At 39.8% G+C, this 20,534-nt stretch overlaps 1 protein-coding gene across 1 annotated transcript in view; it reads left to right on the top strand.

Annotated features, from left to right (window-relative positions):
- Positions 1–20,308, top strand: part of LOC130922088 (immunoglobulin-like and fibronectin type III domain-containing protein 1) — a 30,602-nt gene extending 10,294 nt beyond the window's left edge. Inside the window, exons 10-21 of the mRNA XM_057846603.1 lie at positions 2,551–3,549; positions 3,626–3,750; positions 6,294–6,435; positions 6,525–6,818; positions 7,050–7,346; positions 7,412–7,591; positions 10,823–10,951; positions 11,046–11,354; positions 11,421–11,506; positions 11,588–11,780; positions 12,883–13,179; positions 19,915–20,308. Coding sequence (XP_057702586.1) covers positions 2,551–3,549; positions 3,626–3,750; positions 6,294–6,435; positions 6,525–6,818; positions 7,050–7,346; positions 7,412–7,591; positions 10,823–10,951; positions 11,046–11,354; positions 11,421–11,506; positions 11,588–11,780; positions 12,883–13,179; positions 19,915–20,252 — 3,389 coding nt within the window. The 3' untranslated portion in view covers positions 20,253–20,308. The remainder of the gene's footprint in view (positions 1–2,550; positions 3,550–3,625; positions 3,751–6,293; positions 6,436–6,524; positions 6,819–7,049; positions 7,347–7,411; positions 7,592–10,822; positions 10,952–11,045; positions 11,355–11,420; positions 11,507–11,587; positions 11,781–12,882; positions 13,180–19,914) is intronic.
- Positions 20,309–20,534: the final 226 nt, after the last annotated feature.

Genomic DNA, 20,534 nt, shown 5'->3' with positions numbered 1-20,534 from the left:
CTATCTAAAACAATCGATGCAATACAATAAATGCCTGCAGTATAAGACACTCTAAAACATAGGCAAAAGAATATAATTAAATGTTTTCTCCGTGAGCTTTTGAAAAATAAAAATCTATGTGAAAGTACACTCCCGTGAAAAGAAACTTCATCATATTCAAGTTCAAAGACTGATATTTACAAAGTTAAAAATAGCCCTGTGAGAAATTCATAGCAAAGTTATTCGAAAGTTCATATAATTAAAAAAAATAATAATGGAGAAGAAATTAGTATCAAATATGCAATTTTTTTACCCTACCTATTAAAAGAATCAGAAGCGTTTGGAACGGGAATCAAAACGTGGAATCGGAATCGACACCGTTCAAATTCAAACGATGCCCAACCCTAGTAGCCAACAACCATTTTGAGGCACTTATAAGGAAAGGATGATCAATTTCCACTTATAATGTGTAAGCCATAGCCTTTCACCAACTTCACAAACAACAAGTAATAGCAGGTCACCAAATAAAAGGTCATTTAAACTCACGGTTTTAAAATGAAACTACAATGTTTACATAAGAACAAACTAAATAGCATAAATAGCGATTAATGAAACAACTGGAACAGTAACTGAAGGAATAATTAGCACAGAACATGAAGTTTGATTGTTCTTTACATCTGTAGCGCTTCCATGCATGCTGGGAGGCATGAGGCATGTTAGACAAAAGCAATGTTGACAGCAGAGTGTCCATCTCTCCCAAGAGAGTAATGGCAGCCAAATGAAGCTTTTTGAAGCAATGAAGCTTTGCAGACAATTGGTTCAAAGCTTCATGGTGGTTTATTTGCTCTATGACGCTGTCAAGTGGTCTTGAAGCCCAAGAGACCAACAGTGTTGAGAATTCTATGGCTATTTATTTTAGAAAATATTAATTCTTGTGTTACTATGTGAACAAATCGCAACAAGTGCAAAAGGATAGTTTGTTCTTCATTTATATTTAGAAATAAAAGCTTTTCCACATTGTTTAGCTTTAAACCAATTTTTAGGAGGTGGTGGGGGGGTTCACTAGCTCTAGATAACATTCTTTTGCAGCCTGAAATCCACAAAATGTGAGATGACAGGCGCTCACCATTGCATTTTGCGACCACTTTATACATATATCTACAGTATACAGCATTTGCATGTACAACTAAAACAAAACCAAGTATTAACTACACAGTATTTTTTTTTTTTTAAATATTTTTCAAATATCGTACCATGTTCCTCCCATATCGACAGTGTTGTTAATCTTACTTTTAAAAAAAAGCAAATAATTACAGTTGCAAATTACTTCTCTCAGAAGGTAATTGAGATTAAAAAATAAATAAATAAAAAACGTGAAGTACAAAGGGTTTTTGGGACAATAGGCCCTAGCCCAATTCTTTACCCTAAACTAAACTAGACACAGGGGTATTGCGGATATTGCGCTAACTAGTCATTTAATGTTGTGAATTAAACGTTAAAGTGGTTAAAATTGTTCCCATTATTACATTAGTTCCCTTCTGTCTGCTTTTGACAGGTGACATTTTTCAAACTGTTTCAACATTTAAAGATAGATTCAAGTCAAGATTTTGCAGATTTAGGAGTATTTTAGATAAAAAGTTGCTTCGCTAGGAAGGTTCGCTACAAAAGAGCTTCCTGAGAAGTCTAGTGCTTTAAGATGGCGCCTTTTTTTTTTTTACAAACGCCGGCGAGTCTGTCATTTCACATCTAGTTCTCTATTCATGTGCTAACGCCGCTGAGTCTATCATTTCGCAATTAGTTCTCCACACATGTGATATCTACCGTTGCATGATGTGGTCGTAGTTTGTAGGCTGTCAGCTGCAGTAAGGTATTATTGGAGCCACCGAGCATCGCGTTTCCAACGGCGTCCCAACGACGTCACAACTCCCTTCCCTCCTCCCCACTAACGCTCTGCTCTCTCCATGTCTTTCAGACAACACGTGCGTCATGATTCAACCAAATTGCCGTAACGCACTAACGCTCCCCTAAGTAACGGTAACGGTGTTGCAAAGATAAGAAAGTAATTGATAAAATTTCTCACAATTGAAAACCGTTAGTAACGCCGTTATACTCGGACGCCGTTATTAACAACACTATATATGTCATATCGAGGTGCATTGTATCTTGAGTGTAAGTGTATGTATCGTTCCATCCCTAGTTCCCAATGTAGACTTCTTGGTCAAGATCCAAGATGTGAAAGCTGCTGAACGAGAAGATGCCGTGTTTGAGTGTGTCGTTTCGCAACCCATGAAAAAACTCAACTGGATGGCAAAGAACATCACGCTACAGCAAGGAGATAAATACGATATCATCGTGTCGGAGGATATGCTCATTCACTCTCTGGTTGTGAAAGACTGCCTGCCATTAGACAAAGGGATCTATTCAGCAGTGGCTGGTCTCACATCTTGCAGTGCTTGGCTCATAGTGGAAGGTATGTCCACACAAGTAGGATAAGCGCTATAGAAAATGGAATTGCTCATAAACTTAACATGCCATTGCTAACACCAGTACCTGTACTATTTGTTTAATCAGCGGACAATGACCCAAACTTGGTTGGAAAGAAGAAAGCTCGCAAAACCACACGAGCAGGAGGCGGCGGAGCGGATCTGCTAAAGATCGCTGAGGACCAACAGGCCAAATTACAGAAGGAGAAAGACGAATTGCTCGCCAGGGCCAAGGCGGAAGCTGAAGCTAAAGCTAAGTTAGAAATGGAAGCTAACATTGAAGCAGAGGCTGAATCCAAAACAAGAGAAGAGGTCAAAGCTAAAACAGAAGATAAAACCAAAGCAAGAGGAGAGACTATAGTTCAATATAATACAAATGTTACAACTAAACCAGAAAAAGAAACTAACCTTGAAGATAATGCCATGAATGAAATTAAAGAAAAAGGCGAGACGAAGGTTAAAGCAAAAGGAGAGACTAGAGTTAAAACTAAGGGAGAGGATACGACTACAGAAAAAGCAAAGACAGAAGTTACAACTAAGGCAGAGGATACAACTACAGCAAAAGGAAAGACAGAAGTTACAGCTAAGGCAGATGATGCCACAAAAGCAAAAGGAGAGACTGAAGTTCCAGCTAAAGCAGAGGATAAAACTAAAGCTGAGGGGGACTCTATAACTAAGGTTAAAGCAGTGGATGAAGTTAAAGCAAAACCAGAATCCAAGTCCAAACCAAAGGAGAAAGTAAAGGCGAAAAAAGTGACAGTTGAGAAGAAAGCTCAAATTAAAGATGATGCCAAAACAAAAGCCATTGAAGAACCAGCAATGTCAGAAAAGAAGCAACAGGTAGAAGAAAAAGAAGAGAAAATTGAAATAGAAAATGAGGAATATGAAGAGGATGAAACGGAAGAGGAAGAAGAGGAAGCAGAATTGGAAGAAGAGGAGGCAAAGCCTAAGGCAAACAAGTCACAAGCAAAGAAAGCTGAGGCTACTGCAGATGCCAAAATCACCGATGATACTGAGGAAGAGGAGACCATCTTGGAGAAAAAGAAAAGAGTGAGAAAAGGCCCGCTTGTTCCCGATACCGTTATTGGTAAGAAAAATGAGGTAAAACCGCTTTGACTATTTGAGTGATTGTTACTAACACCATGGTGTTATGTACCCTTTAGACACGGGCGTTTTCTTCACCAGTGGTCTGTCTGACATCAACGCCATCCTTGGCACAGAGGCCGAGTTAGTCTGCAAATTAAGCAGTGAGGACTGTAAAGGAATCTGGTTCAAAGATGGCAAAGAGGTGAGGAACACAAAAATTTATATGATGACACATAGACTTCATTATCAGTTGACAGGGGCGCAGGGCCGCTCCGTAGGGGGGATATTTTGAAAAACTTAAAATTCAAATACCCCTCTGTGAGTCATCACCTTATCGTGGTGGAGGTGTTTGCATGTCCCAATGATCCAAGGAGCTATGTTGTCTGTGGCTTTATGCCCCTGGCAGGGTTACCCATGGAAAACAGGTCCTAGGTGAGGGACCAGAAAAAGCACGACTCCAAAGACACATTATGACTAGGGTTGTTCCGATCATGTTTTTTTGCTCCCGATCCGATCCCGATCGTTTTAGTTTGAGTATCTGCCGATCCCGATATTTCCCGATCCGATTGCTTTTTTTTTTGCTCCCGATTCAATTCCAATCATTCCCGATAATTTTTCCCGATCATATACGTTTTGGCAATGCATTAAGAAAAAAAAGGAATAAAACTCGGACGAATATATACATTCAACATACAACCATGATTGTGCATAGGGGCACCAATTGATATATCTTCTCTGCGTTGGGAAAGAACATAGGGTGTTAAGAAAATGATCAACTACTACCTTTCTTCCCCACATTGCCTCCCACATCATTTTAATTGCTGAGAGAGGTATTGTAAGGCTTTAGCCACATAAAAAATGGCTCCGAAGACTGTCAAAATTCTCTCTACTCATTATACGCTGCCTTTTAGCATTATCTATAGGTAAAACGGCATCTTTATAGATTGTACGCGGCATCGAGTTTGTTTAATCAGAAGTCTAAACCTTACAAACTCACAACGAGGTCAAAAGAGGCCGAAAGCCTCAATGTTAACCGTGGCAATAAGTGGCAAATGCACAAGAATGTGTAACATTTTACTGAAACATTTTTCTAATAGAAATAAAAAATATTGATATATATTGGCATATAGGTCGTTGTTCTGCCTTTGGCAATATGTGTTAAAGCAGGGGTCCCTAAAGTTTTTCCTGTGAGGGCCACATAACTTTTCCCTTCTCTGTTGTAACAGAAAAAGTGTGACGATTGCAGGAGTGCCTTATGTAAAAAAATTATTGTTTATCAGAAAGCCACAATCAAATAACACTTTCTGGATTCTTCACGTAACAAAAGTAAATGAAATAAAAATTATAATATTGTATAATACAATAATAATAAATAATAGTAACACTATTAATTAAATAGATAATAACCATATAACCCTCTCTGAGTTCTTCACAGAAAAAGGCCGGGAAATAAATAACAGTATTGAGGGGGGAAAAAAAAAAAAAATTCAAAATGCTCTCTGGTTCAGGGGGCCGTATCCAGCCCGCGGCCCGTAGTTTGGGGACCCCTGTGTTAAAGTGTATTATTTACCATTATATTGAAATGCATTCCTTTTAGTTTTTATGGTGCTTTCACGCTCAAGTGGGGGCGCCCTTGCGCTTCCTCACGTGAAGAAGAGCACGCTTACACGCGAAGAAGTGCCGCATCCAAGCGAGTGAGTGAGTTAGTGAGAGAGGGAACAACTGCTACGAGCCTACGTTTTTTGTTAATGTTTGTAAAATATCTACAGAGGCAACGCCTGTATGTATCATCTTTTGTGTTCTTGTTGTGTGTTTCCACTCGCGATCGGACACTTAAATCCAGTTGTGTAGTGGTTTGAACAATGTGCTAATGCTAGCGAACGCATGCTAACAGTTTGTGTTATTAATGTATTAGCAGCTAATCATCGCTGATTTACGTTGATGCAAACCTGTTTGTTATTGGGGATTGATTTGTTTCATTTCTATTTTTAGTTTTACTCTTCAAGTGATGGTTGAATAAAGTCAGCAAATTATACCAACATCTTCTGTATCGTCATTTGGGAGTTTAGCTAGCTGTTTAGCCAGGACTGTGCCTTAGCGTCTCGGTGAGGACATTGCGGTCGTATTCCTTCCCGATGCAGTTATCTCCACCTTGCAATGACTGCAAGTCGCTTTGTTGTAATTTTTTCCTCGTGAAGTAAAGACACACTTTTGAGCGATTGAAGTTTTTGAACCAACGTGCTGTCATTGTTTTGTTTACGGCTGCAATGCTTGTGCTAAACCATCGTAACCTTTCATTTTCACCCTCTTTCCTGGTGAAGTGTAGCCAAACTTTGGAGCGAGTGGTTCTTGACGCCATGCTAGTTTGATGCGTCTGGACAACAAGAAACGTCACGACGCAATATGAGTCTTTAGGAATCTAAAGGGATCGTTAAGGCTTTTTCATTGTGATGTCGAGGCCTCGAAACACTAGGAACCGGTTCGGAACTGGAATCGGATTTCGATTCCCATCCCTACCTGCCTGCTTGTATGTACTTCACCTTTCGTCCTGTTTCCACCTAAATCCGGCGTTAGAATACAGCGTGCGTTTGAGTTTTTAGCAGTAAAAGCTGCAACGACGCTTTGCCTGGCCCAGCCCCCTACGGTAAGCCCTGGCACAATGTCTGTAGGGGCTGTCTCGTCACCTGATAGTGAAGTCTATGGATGACATGTTATTTTCAATGAGTCCAATGTGTTATTTTTTAGATGAAATCCACAGATGATGTCTCAATTGTTGAAGACGGAAGCTATCGCAAGCTTTTGTTTAAAAACTGTAAAGAAGAAGATTCTGGAAAGTACCGCTTTGAAGCCGATGGCCGTAAAACGGAGGCGATGGTGATCGTTGAAGGTAGCCACAAGAGAAAAAAATGAGAAACTCTTGAAGAAGTCATTTGATGATGAATGACCAGGATAAAACAATAAGTGCTCTTCCAACAGATCCCCCGAGAATGAACAAGGATGACCTCAGTGAGTTCTTAAAGCCGGCTATCGTTAAAACCGGAAAGGATGTGGCCTTTAGGATGTCCTTTGTTGGCCGGGAGCCCATGAAAATCCAGTGGTATAACGAAGGCGAAGAGCTGGTGGAGGACACGCGCACCAGAATTGAAAAGTCCTCCACACACACTCGCCTACAGCTGCTCAAGTGCAATCGAAAAACCTCGGGGGAAATAAAGATAAAGATTAAAAATGAATTTGGAACTAAAGAGGCGGCCACTCAACTCGTTGTTCTCGGTATGTACAATATTGTGAAAAGAAAATTGTCACGTTAATGAAATCCAGTTTATCTTATTAGCCCATCTTAAATGTTTCACATTATTAAATTCCATTTAAAATCTCACAAAGACAACCCAAGTAAACAGAAATTGAGGTTTTTAATTGGTATAAATCTGCAATAAAATAATACAGGAAAGGACGGTTTACTTTTTACGAGACTGTGTGTGTTTTTTTCTGTTTTAATCCCAGACAAACCAACTCCGCCACTTGGCCCCGTAGACATCATCGAAAGTTCAGCACAATGTATCGAGTTCAAATGGAGGCCTCCCAAAGACAATGGAGGCTCCCTTATAACAGATTACATCCTGGAACGCCAACAAATCGGCCGAAACAGTTGGAAGAAACTGGGCAAAACGGGTCCCGAAGCCAAATTCAGGGACTCGGATGTGGATCACGGAAGAAAATACTGCTATCACATCAGTGCGAAGAACGATCAAGGCATCAGTGATATGATGGAAACAGATGACATTCAAGCAGGAACCAAAGGTGATTTATCTAAAAATTACAACTGCGTTTGTTTATGATTCAAAAATTGAATTATTTTTTTGCAGCATACCCCGGACCTCCCACCGGTTTGAAAGTTGTAAGTGCTTTTAAAGACTGCATCAACCTTACATGGTCTGCCCCTTCAAACACTGGTGGGACCAATATTTTGGGATACAATGTTGAGAAAAGAAAGAACGGCAGCAACTTGTGGGGCCTTGTCAACGTACCAGATGAGCTTGTCAAAGGTAAAATTATGGAATTTGAACTACGGCTGTCAAATCTATCGCGTTAACGGGCGGTAATTAATTTTTTTAATTAATCATGTTAAAATATTTGATGCAATTAACTAGGGTTGTTCCGATCATGTTTTTTTGCTCCCGATCCGATCCCGATCATTTTAGTTTGAGTATCTGCCGATCCCGATATTTCCCGATCCGATTGCTTTTTTTTTGCTCCCGATTCAATTCCAATCATTCCCGATAATTTTTCCCAATCATATACATTTTGGCAATGCATTAAGAAAAAAATGAATAAAACTCGGACGAATATATACATTCAACATACAGTACATAAGTACTGCATTAGGAAAAAAATGAAAAAAAACCAGACGAATATATACATTCAACATACAGTACATAAGTACTGTATTTGTTTATTATGACAATAAATCCTCAAGATGGCATTTACATTATTAAAATTCTTTCTGTGAGAGGGATCCACGGATAGAAAGACTTGTGACTTTGTATATTGTGACTAAATATTGCCATCTAGTGTATTTGTTGAGCTTTCAGTAAATGATACTGCAGCCATTCAACCCAAATGCATGATGGGAAGTGGGCCCATGACTGTGCGTAGTGCTACCTATTCATATATCTTCTCTGCGTTTGGAAATAACATAAGGGGTTAAGAAAAAGATTTACTAATTACTAATTAAAATTACTACCTTGCTTCCCCACATTGCATCCCATGATATTTCTAATCGTAGGGAGAGGGATTATAAGGCTTTAGCCTATTATAAAGGATCCAAAGGCTGCCAAAATTTACTCTACTCATTTTACGCAGCCTTTTATCTCTCTAAATGGGTAAAACGGAGCCATTACAGATTGAGCGCGACAATGCGTAAGTGGATCATGCAATGCATGCATTAATTGCGTTAAATATTTAACGTGATACATTTTTTAAAAATTAATTACCGCTGTTATTGGTACCTTAAGCCTAAACTAAAGACTCTGGCTGAGTGTAACATATTATGTCTGTAACGTTAAATACATTTAGAAAACGATTAATATATATATCTATATCTATATCTATATATATATATATATATTAAAAAAAGACATGGCCAATATTTTTTTGCTGATTCCGATACTTTGAAAATGACATGATCGGACCCGATCGATCAGGACATCTCTCCAATTAATGCATGGACGGAATGACCCGTTCATATGTTGCCTCATACAGTTCACAATGATGCCGTTTTAGCACACTGAGAGCAAAAAGGCAGAGAAATGCGAGTGGACACAGGCGTTTATTGGACCGCGCCTTTTATTGGCCTAAGCTTTGGAAGCCACTACTAACAGTCATCGTTGCCCAACTTCCCATCATGCATTTGAGAGGAGCAGGAGGCAATCTTTTTCTTAACACGCCTAAGTGAACACAACGCAGAACATACTGTATACCATTTGCAGCCACTACTGACAGTCATGGTTGCCCAACTTCCCATCATGCATTTGGGCGGAGCAGGAGACTTTCTTTTTCTTAACACGCCTAAGTGAACACAATGCAGAACATACTGTATACCATTTGCAGCCACTACTGACAGTCATGGTTACCCAATTTCCCATCATGCATATGGGCGGAACAGTTAAGTCGCTACAGTATCATTTAGTGAAAGCACAACAAAAATAATATTCCTATCTCTCAAAAAATAGAGATAGGAAAGAGAACTGGCACTTGTGGATTTATTGTTATAATAAACAAATACAGTACTTATGTACAGTATGTTGAATGTTTATGTCCGTCTTGTGTCTTATCTTTCCATTCCAACAATAAGTTACAGAAAAATATGGCATATTTTAGAGATGGTTCAAATTACGATTAATTAATTTTTAAGCTGTGATTAACTCGATTAAAAATTTTAATCGTTTGAAAACCCTAATTTGAACGCATTTGCAAACATTCGTATTAAACATTTGCAACGCAATCTGATAGGTCTGAGCAATTCATCCATTTTATGAATTGATCGTACAGATTTTCTTGTCATTGTAATTATTATCAATTATTCGATTTTTGTTGTTGTTGTTGTTGTTGTTTTGCTAAAACGCATATCTAGCAACCAGTTATTCAATAGATTTTCCCATGACAAACAGTTTGTTCCTTTGAAAAATTATTTTGTTTTTAGGGGGCTGACAGCACAAATGGGGGAGAGGAAAAAGATATTCAAGACAGACTTTTTACACTTTATACAAGTACTTTGTTCAGCATTTAATTAGGGCTCTCAAAATTATCGCGTTAAAGGGCGGTAATTAATTTTTTAAATTAATCACGTTAAAATATTTGACGCAATTAATGTACATGCCCCGCTCAAACAGATTAAAATGACAGCACAGTGCCATGGTCACTTGTTACTTGTGTTTTTTAGTGTTTTGTCGCCCTCCATCTTGTTGATTTATTGTCATAATAAACAAATACAGTACTTATGTACAGTATGTTGAATGTATATATCCGTTTTGTGTCTTATCTTTCCATTCAACAATGATTTACTGAAAAATATGGCATATTTTATAGATGGTTTGAACTGCAATTAATTAATTTTTAAGCTGTGATTAACTCGATTAAAATTTTTAATCGTTTGACAGCCCTACATTTAACATTTTTTAACCCTTTATAGTTTTATACTAGGGCTGCATGATATTGGGGGAAAAAAATGACATTGCGACTTTTAGGGGGTTTGCGATATATATAGCGGTTCCGTTCCTACGCTGGCAACGTAACCCAAATTTCTGCCTATGTCGGAACTAACTCCTTAAATACCCCTACAAAATAAATATCCAAAAAGTCCAAAAGTATTGTATTTTGTTTAATGATGGATACACTGCCCTCTTGCGGCAGAGTTGGGTCTGGCTGGACTGTATGACTGACGAGCAGACTCGTCTGACATGGACAAAGGACAGCTGCGCTCTGGTTTGAGTTGTTTCAGCTAAAATATGTTCGTGTATGCATTTGTAATTAAGTTTAGAGCGACAGTTGTCGCTGACAATAGACATGCAATTCATTTGAACTGGGACTAATGGCATTTTTTTCCTCAAGTTTCAATTGAAGCAAATGAGCTCAATGAGTCCCCTAAAATGGGTTAAACTTGCCTTGCGCTTTCACGGTCTTTAGTTTGATTGGGGAAAAAAATCAGATATGATTTTTTTGCTGAAAATCATTGGACCAGCCCAGCAATCTGATTTAACTATCTCGTGCAATACCAGGAAAAAACTATGCTGCGAAAGACGTAGTTGAAGGCATCGAGTATGAATTCCGCGTGACAGCGATCAATATTTCCGGCGCCGGAGAGCCAAGTGCACCTTCTGAGCTTGTTTTTGCACGGGATCCAAAAAGTAAGAAGTATTGCAAAATCCAAACTATCAATAGATACTAAGCGTACTGCTCAGTATTCACTACTACCACTATAATCTTTGTTGACCATTTTAGAGCCTCCTGGAAAAGTCAAAGACCTGAAAGTGACGGATTCTACGTACAGCACCTTGTCTCTGAGCTGGACAAAACCAAAGGAAGAAGAAGGGGTCCAGGATGAAGCCAAGGGATATTTTGTGGAGATCAGACCTGCAGAAGACACAGAATGGGGTCGCTGTAACTCTAGCGCCATCATTACGAACTCCTTCACCATAATGGGTCTAAAGTCAATGGCCATGTACTGGGTGAGGGTGTTAGCCACCAATGAGGGTGGAGATGGTGAACCTCAAGAGTTGGACAACTATATAACTGCAATGCCTCCACCAGGTGAATGAGTAGACTTATTGGAGACATTTTTTCCCAAAATGATTTTGTCTTCTCTTTCACCTACAGTGAAACCTCACTTTACTGACAGAAAAATCAAAAACTTTGTTGTAACGAGAGCTGGCAACTGCACAAGGATCAACTTTAACTTCCAGGTTCAGTTTGCACAAAAAATCCGCACAACCTATTTTTTACATTATGACAGATTTCTCAAATGTGTCTGATGCTATTGGCAGGCTTCTCCATTACCGACGATTACATGGCTTAAGGATGGTATGCCTCTTCCCAAGCACGTCACAGTGAGCAATACCGATACATCATCGCAGTTAATGATCGCGTCATCTGAGCATCAAGACACTGGGATCTACACTCTGATCTTGAGGAACATCGTTGGTCAGGAGGCATGCACTATTGAAATAAGAGTCACAGGTAATTTCTAGATTTTCTTGGTCATCCATATAGATCAGGGGTCACTATCTGCCGGGCTGCGGACCGGTACCGGTCCATGGCGCATTTGCTACCGGGCCACACAGAAATAATAATTTATTAATGACCGCATTCTGGCCAAATTAACCCTGTGCCCCTGTTTAACACACCAATATCCCTGTCTACTCTAGATATAATACTACAGGATCGATGAGAGTGTCGTCATAGAAATCCATTGATTGGATTGCTAGCAGTACATCTTGTTTTGCGTATAAAATATATCTATGGGCGCTTGTCCTCGATAATAACGTATTACAAGGCCGCGGGCACAGCACATTTGTTCCCGGAAATAATTAGCCCCCACACGAGCGAAGATGACTGGAAAGCAGACGTCTTTGCAGACATTTTTTACGGCGAAAAGGGCAACTGACGAGCCAGAAGATGAGCCTACAACCTCGAAGACCCACGAACTGCGAAGGAGTGGATTCGTGACCCGTTTGTGAATAAACCGAGTGATTCGAGCATGTTTGTGCAACAAGAGGATCCGCTTGTAGAGATCGCAAATGACGGCGACCTTAAACGTACATTTGAAACAACACCTCAACCGAGGTTCTGGATTAAAGTCATTCTGGAATATCCTGACATCGTTACGAGAGCATTGAAAACCTTGCTACAATTTCCATCATCGTATCTTTGTGAAATGGGCTTCTTAATTAATGCTTAATGACAAGGCGAAGTCGTTAATGGTGAGAGAGCGGTGTGGAGTTGTTGTGTGCAGCTAACATGGCAGGATGTATCTGCTGAGAACTTCTCTACATGTCCTTCCATGATCAAACGTAAGTTAATATTCCTTTCTTTGAAGGATATTTGTAGTGTTTACTTTGGAATCGCTGCATTTGCGGCCATGTTTAACGTTACACGCATGCGCAGAACCGCATCGTTGCAATTTTTGATGGGTTGCAAAATTTGTCAGAACACCAGTCCGTGAAAAAAAAGACCCAAATAACACCGGTCTGTGGTGCAAAAAAGGTTGGGGACCCCTGATATAGATGACTAATTAGAGAGTGTACCGTTTTTTGTGCCTTAATGTTCTTTATTTTCCTAGATGACCCCAGGCCTCCAGGTCCAGTGGAGTTAGAAGAGAACGTTTCTGCAACGGTGACCATTTCTTGGACCGCATCTCCAGATGAAAAAAAAGATGACAGGCTGCACTACATGATCACCAAGCGTGACTCTGTCAAGCGCACTTGGCAAACAGTGGCGGACCATCTCTTCAACAACAAGTTCACTGTCATTAATATCTTGCCAGGAAGACAGTACAAGTTCCGTGTCTATGCCAAGAATGACATGGGAACATCTAAACCCTCGGAGTCGCTAAATTGGGAAGTGAAGAGAGAGAAAGGTAAGTATTCTTTATATTTCAAAAAATGCCTGTTTAGTGCATGGTGTCTCATCCTCAAAATCTTGAGTCTGATCAATAGCATTCCAGTCTATCACTTAGTTCCACTAGACCAGGGGTCGGGAACCTTTTAGACAGACAGAGCCAAAACCCAACATATTTTAAAATGTGATTCCACAAGAGCCATACAGTGTATGTCTATGTGTACCGTATTTTTCGGACTACAAGTCGCACCTGAGTATAAGTCACACCAGCCTTAAAATGCCCAACGAAGGGGAAAAAAAAACATATGGCGGAAAACACTCAGGTGACTTGAAGTTCTTCTCTGAGACCCCCAATTTAGCCAACTTTCAAAATTGTCCGATATGCATGTGTGATACATCATTGGAAAGCTTAAAATCTCAGTTTTCTGTGGGAAGAAAAATTTTGAACAGGAGGGCATTTTAAAAAATATGTTTTTTAAACAACAAAAACCCTATCTGGAGGTGAGAGCACGCGAGAGCAGAATTACAGACGCCAGGACTTTAACGAGAAATTATCGCGTACTTACCTTGTTTTGATCAGAAAACTCCATGTCGCATGTATCACTAAGTGTCAAGACACAGCTGTGAATGGCCACAGCTGGATTTTTTTTGGATTGTATGGGTGAAACATGGTAATATAACAAGGGTCGCGATGCAAAAATCGCAGACATCAAGGAGTGGTCGAGATTTTCTTTTTCATATATTTACCCTTTTAAACTTTTTCTTTTTCAATTTTCATCCAACATATCGGCGAAAATGCGACAGTAACAAAAAAAAAAAAAAAAATACAATTAGGCGATAGTTATGAGATCGATATTCGCGACTTTTTTACACACGCCATTTTTTCATTGTGACATAATTTGTTTAAAAGTTTAAAATATGCAAGTGAATAATTTTTTAAAGTCGTTTTTTTTTTTTAAACGAAATATGAGACATCAATTAATCATTCTAAGCTAAAAACGACAGACATTTTGAATAATAAATATAATTCATTTCCTTCGTTTTAAGGCTGGGTTGAAACAAAAGCGGTTGCGCGACGTCTGTAAACGGGGGTTTTCAGGGTAAAATGGACAAATTAAAAATAGTTCGGGGGCTTAATGTGCCATGATTCTGCTATCGCAGCATATAGACATGTTGTTCTATCAAACACAACACTCGTTTTGACTTGAAGTACAGCAGTTTCTTTTAAAGAGGAGTGCAAGAGCAGAAACTGCTTTTTCAGTCTTGTCTGTGTTTTCCGCCATATATATGTCGCACCGGAATATAAGTCGCATTTTTGGGGGAAATTTACTTGATAAAATCCAACACATAGAACAGATATGTCATCTTGAAAGGCAATTTAATATAAAAATAGAGAACAACATGCTGAATAAGTGTACAGTGTACAGTGCATGAACAACGAAATGCGAATATACTGTCCTCACCAGGACGCTACGGCTCGGTCCTGGCTATACAGTGAGCTAAACTCCCAAATGACAATGCTGGACGTCAGTATAATTTACTGAATCAATTTCGTCCTCAATACCAAACAGGTTCGCAACAAGTTAAATAAATGATAATAAGGTGCGATTACAGCAATGACACAAACGGTTAGCATGGGTTCGCTAGCATTAGCACATCTTTCAACCAACCAGACAACTGGTTCTAAGTGTCCGATCGCGGGTGGAAAACACACTGCAACAACAGAAAAGATGATCCACACAGGCGTTGCCTCTGTGGAGATATTTTGCAAGCATAAACATTGAACGTAGTTTCGCAGCCGTGTCTCTCTCTCTCTCTCGCCCACTCGCTCAGAGACGCTGCATAGGTGTCCGTCTTCTTCTGGCGTGTGAGTGCTGTTCTTTGCGTAAACAAGTGCGAGTGCGCCCCCATGTGGGCGTGAAAGCGCCACAAACTAAAAGCATGCATTTCAGTATAAAAAAACTCAATAATACAATTGAACACACATTGCCAAAGGCAGAACGCGAATGTGGCCATAGCTATTAAGAGTTATTCAGATAACTATAGCATAAAGAACATGCTAACAAGTTTACCAAACCATCAGTGTCACTCAAAAACACCAAAATAACATGTGAAATGATATCATAATGTGTTAATAATTTCACACATAAGTTGCTCCTGAGTATAAGTCGCACACCCAGCCAAACTATGAAAAAAACCGACTTACAGTCCAAAAAATACGGTATGTATGTATAAAAACACACATTGTATATTAAATGCTCTTTTGCCAGCTTGTCCAAGTAGGTTTTGTAAGCAGTGTTTCGTTCGTGAACGCATTTGAATGCATTACACGGGAGGCAGAGGGTGGTCACGCTCTGGTTTTACGAGCAGTCGCCGAGTTGCGATTGAAATAAATCTTGAGAAAACAAAAGAGAAAGTCTAACATCGTTACTTGGGTTGTTATAATCGTTGCGCAGTTATGCACTCACCACAAGAAAAAAATAATAAAGAGAAACATTATGTGGTGCTGCATACATTTCCTGGAAGCGGAAACCACAATCGGGGACCACCAGGGGGACGTGTGCGTAACAGTGGCCGAAAAAGGCGGAGGCTCTTTGGGTGGTTGTTTCAAGAGTCTTGCTCAATTTGACAGTCCAAAAAGTCACGAAAGCGTAAGAACGCCTGTGTGACTTGGGAAACCACGCGGTTCCCTTTCGCGGTTTAATTTTTTATATACTCCAGTTCGCTCGGCATGGAGTCGGGAGGGGCCGACCCTGCCGCTGTCCGAGTGGTGACTTAACGCATGAAGCGATCTCGCGACCTGACTTGAAGCATATTATTGCAAGGCACATTTGAAGTGTCCAAAATTAATGTGTAAATTCGCCATCAGCTCATCATAGCTGGTTAATGTCAAGTGAGCCGGCGGATTCCACATTTAAGCTGAGGGGTTCCCGAACCCTGCGTTAGACAATCGCAAAAAATGTACCTCCGATATCCTTGGAGTTGACTAGATTTGGGACAAAATATCGTTTGGCTTCTTATTGCGATACAAGATGTCACAATACGCGTCAAATTTTAATAAAATGGATCGCAATATATAGACTAGATGCATTGCCACATGATTTGAGCAAAATAGTCAAACAGTTTAGTTGTTCGCTTTACTGACGCAGTAACTTTACCAAGAATAGCCACCAACCATTTTGTGATGCTCATGAAAGCAAGGAGTATCAATTCCAACTTGTAATGTACATTGTGCTGAGTTGTTGGCGCCTAGGTTTATTAAATCGACACATAAGAACCACGAAGCCAGGGCTTCGCCATGATTTTTGGCCGCCAATTCAGTGGTTCCACGCTAGATAGGTTCCACCTATCTTGGGCTGCAAGTTGTTTCATTTTGCTCAACTGAAAAATGGTTGAAGTTTTTAAAAACGAGCACGCAGGACGCCGAAGCATGTCATTTTTGCCTCGTTCCTAACAATCCGGGCCGCATGGGTACACTTCTTGGGACACCTGCTTTTAAGGTAGAGCCGTTGTTTCATAGGCATATAAGACTTGAACCCATTAATAGCGGCACATTTTAAAGGTGCCAATTTAGCTTCGCAGCATCCGACTTCTACTCTAATGCACTGCGACCTACTTTTCCTTCTTGCGCGTAGCGTGGCCTGAATTCCAACAACACCAGTTTTGAAAGTAGCCCTATAACCAGTTTATAGATTGTCAATTTGTTGCTCTATTTGGGGGCGCTCCGGTGTGACATTTTTTATGGTCACTGCCAATGACCCCAACAAGAATCTGCCCATTTTCGTTCAAATCTGAGAAACTGTTTGGGAGCATTTGGAATATATCGGTTTTTGGATTTTGTCGATTTTCTGTACTATTGAAAGCTCTCCAACCTTGGAACTTCTGATAAACACTATTAATTCCACTCTATGGGTGTGTAAAATTTGGTTAAAATTAGGTCTCGATTCTCGATATTTATCTGAGTTACTACACGAGAAAACCTACCTAAGAACACTTGCAGACACTTGTAATACAAATGTGTAAAATTTGAAGAAAATCGGTTGAGCAGTTTCAGAGTCCATAGGGAATGAACACACACTCAGAGGCACACACACACAGACAAAGTTCCATTTATATACAGTGGGGCAAATATGTAGTCAACCACTAATTTTGCCAGTTCTCCCACTTGAAAATATTACAGAGGCCTGTAATTGTCAACATGGGTCAATACTTTGTTATGTACCCTTTGTCGGCAATAACGGAAAACGTTTTCTGTAACTCTTCACAAGCTTTTCACACACTGTTGCTGATATTTTGGCCCATTCATCCATGCAGATCTCCTCTAGAGCAGTGATGTTTTGGGGCTGTCGTTGAGCAACGCGCACTTTCAACTCCCTCCACAGATTTTCTATGGGGTTGAGATCTGGAGACTGGCTAGGCCACTCCAGGACCTTGAAATGCTTCTTACAAAGCCACTCCTTTGTTGCTCTGGCTGTGTGTTTGGGATCATTGTCATGCTGAAAGACCCGGCCACGTCTCATCTTCAATGCCCTCGTTGATGGAAGGAGATTTTCACTCAAAATCTCTCGATATATGGTCCCATTCATTCTTTCCTTTACACAGATCAGTCGCCCTGGTCCCTTTGCAGAAAAACAGCCCCAAAGCATGATGTTTCCACCCCCATGCCTCACAGTGGGTATGGTGTTCTTCGGATGCAATTCAGTATTGTTTCTCCTCCAAACACGAGAACCTGTGTTTCTACCAAAAAGTTCTATTTTGGTTTCATCTGACCATAACACATTCTCCCAGTCCTCTTCTGAATCATCCAAATGCTCTCTAGCGAACCGCAGACAGACCTGGACGTGTACTTTCTTCAGCAGGCGGACACGTCTGGCAGTGCAGGATTTGAGTCCCTGGCGGCGCATTGTGTTACTGATAGTAGCCTTTATTACTGTGGTCCCAGCTCTCTGTAGGCCATTCACTAGGTCCCCCTGTGTGGTTCTGGGATTTTTGCTCACCCTTCTTGTTATCATTTTGACGCCACGGGGTGAGATCTTGCATGGAGCCCCGGATCGAGGGAGATTAGCAGTGGTCTTGTATGTCTTCCATTTTCTAATAATTGCTCCCACAGTTGATTTCTTACACTAAGCGTTTTACCTATTGCAGATTCAGTCTTCCCAGCCTGGTGCAGGTCTACAATTTTGTCTCTGGTGTCCTTCGACAGCTCTTTGGTTTTGGCCATAGTGGAATTTGGAGTGTGACTGACTGAGCTCGTGGACAGGTGTCTTTTATACCGAAAATGAGTTATAACAGGTGCCATTAATACAGGTAACGAGTGGAGCCTCATTAGACCTCATTAGAAGAAGTTAGACCTCTTTGACAGCCAGAAATCTTTCTTGTTTTTAAGTGACCAAATACTTATTTTCCATTGTAATTTGGAAATAAATTCTTTAAAAAATCATACAATGTGATTTTCTGTTTTTTTCCACATTCTGTCTCTCATGGTTGAGGTTTACCCATGTTGACAATTACAGGCCTCTCTAATCTTTTCAACTAGGAGAACTTGCACGATTGGTGGTTGACTAAATACTTATTTGTCCCACTGTATGAGTTTAGATTTAGATAAGCAGAAGAAATGGATTCCAGACGCTTCACGAACAATGACAAGTAATAACAGGGTAACTTAAATCTAGGGCTGTCAAAATTATCGCGTTAACGCGCGGTAATTAATTTTTTAATCACGTTAAAATATTTGACGCAAATAAAATGACAGCACAGTGCATTGTTACTTTTGTTTTTTGGAGTTTTGTCGCCCTCTGCTGGCACTTGGGTGCGACTGATTTTATGTTCTTAAGCACCCATGAGCATTGTGTAATTATTGACATCAACAATGGCGGGCTACTAGTTTATTTTTTGATTGAAAATTTAACAAATTTTATTCAAACGAAAACATTAAGAGGGGTTTTAATATAAAATTTCTATAACTTGTGCTAACATTTATCATTTAAGAACTAAAAGTCTTTCTATCTATGGATCGCTTTAACAGAATGTTAATAATGTTAATGCCATCTTGTTGATTTATTGTTATAATAAACAAATACAGTACTTATGTACCGTATGTTGAATGTATATATCCATCTTGTGTCTTATCTTTCCATTCCAACAATCATTTACAGAAAAATATGGCATGTTTTATAGATGGTTTGAATTGCGATTAATTACGATTAATTAATTTTTAAGCTGTAATTAACTCGATTAAAAATTTTAATCGTTTGACAGCCCTACTTAAATCATTAAATCAAAGGTCATTCAAACTCACAGTTTTACATCGATGGTTCAATTGCTCTATGGCGCTATCAAGTGGTCTTGAAGCTTGGGATTTTTATTTTCTGCAACTGTGAACACAAACAAAAAAATCAACTATTTTTATGGTCTTAGTCTTGTCAAAGTTTTGGTCTTGTCTTTGTCTTGATTAATTCTGGTCTTTGGCAAGTCCTGGTCTCATGTAGCTTGGTATAAAGGAAACGTCAAGATAATGTCATTTCTGGTGATTTCCTGAGAAGGTAAGTGAGTGTAAAATCACTCTTAACGGGCCTAAAGATACAATAATCTGTGTCAGGGTAATCTTTAGATCAATCAGAAAATCATGCCTGCACTGGTATGAACGTAAAGGATGGCAGGGTGGTAGATAGCTAAAAGTGTGCCCAAGTATTTCACGATAATAAATGACTGTAATGGCATCCATTACCAACTCTTCCTATTTTCTCCCATCCAGGAACATTTTCTTTGGATCTGCCGGCCTCAAAGGACTGCAGTTTTGAGGCTGCTCCCGCCTTTTCTGTCCCGCTAAAAATGCGCAACACTACAGAAAGCTACCAGTGCTACATGAGCTGTGCTGTGACTGGAAACCCCAAGCCCACTGTAACTTGGTACAGGAATAACATCAGCATCAATGCCAACAGCAATTACTACATCACCAACACGTGTGGGGTCTGTTCCATGGCCATACTCAAAGTGGGGTCCAAGGACAGCGGGGAGTACATGGTCGTTGCAGAAAATGCTCTGGGCAGAGTAGAATGTTCAACTAAACTTGCAGTCAAAGGTGAAATGTAATTTTCATTTGCTGTCTAGAAACACATTTTAAGCATGTTTTTTTTTTTTAAATATATGTTGTGACAAGGAACTGCACAACTGGAGAAAACAAAAGCAAATCCAGTGTGCTGCCATCTTTTGGATTATATTAGTAAGTGAACTAGAAGGATCAAGTAAACGCTGCAGATGAACTGAAACAGGAAGACGACCAACTGCTAGTTGCATGTACTTTTTAAGTTTGCATATGTGAGAGCGGGAATGTTTCATACAACTGAGCAACTGGACCCCAACTGAACCCTAAAT

This window comes from Corythoichthys intestinalis, chromosome 9 (assembly GCF_030265065.1).
Source record: "Corythoichthys intestinalis isolate RoL2023-P3 chromosome 9, ASM3026506v1, whole genome shotgun sequence".
Taxonomy (NCBI): domain Eukaryota; kingdom Metazoa; phylum Chordata; class Actinopteri; order Syngnathiformes; family Syngnathidae; genus Corythoichthys; species Corythoichthys intestinalis.
The sequence above is the reverse complement of the archived record's forward strand: the minus strand, read 5'-3'. Positions and strand labels throughout refer to the sequence as shown.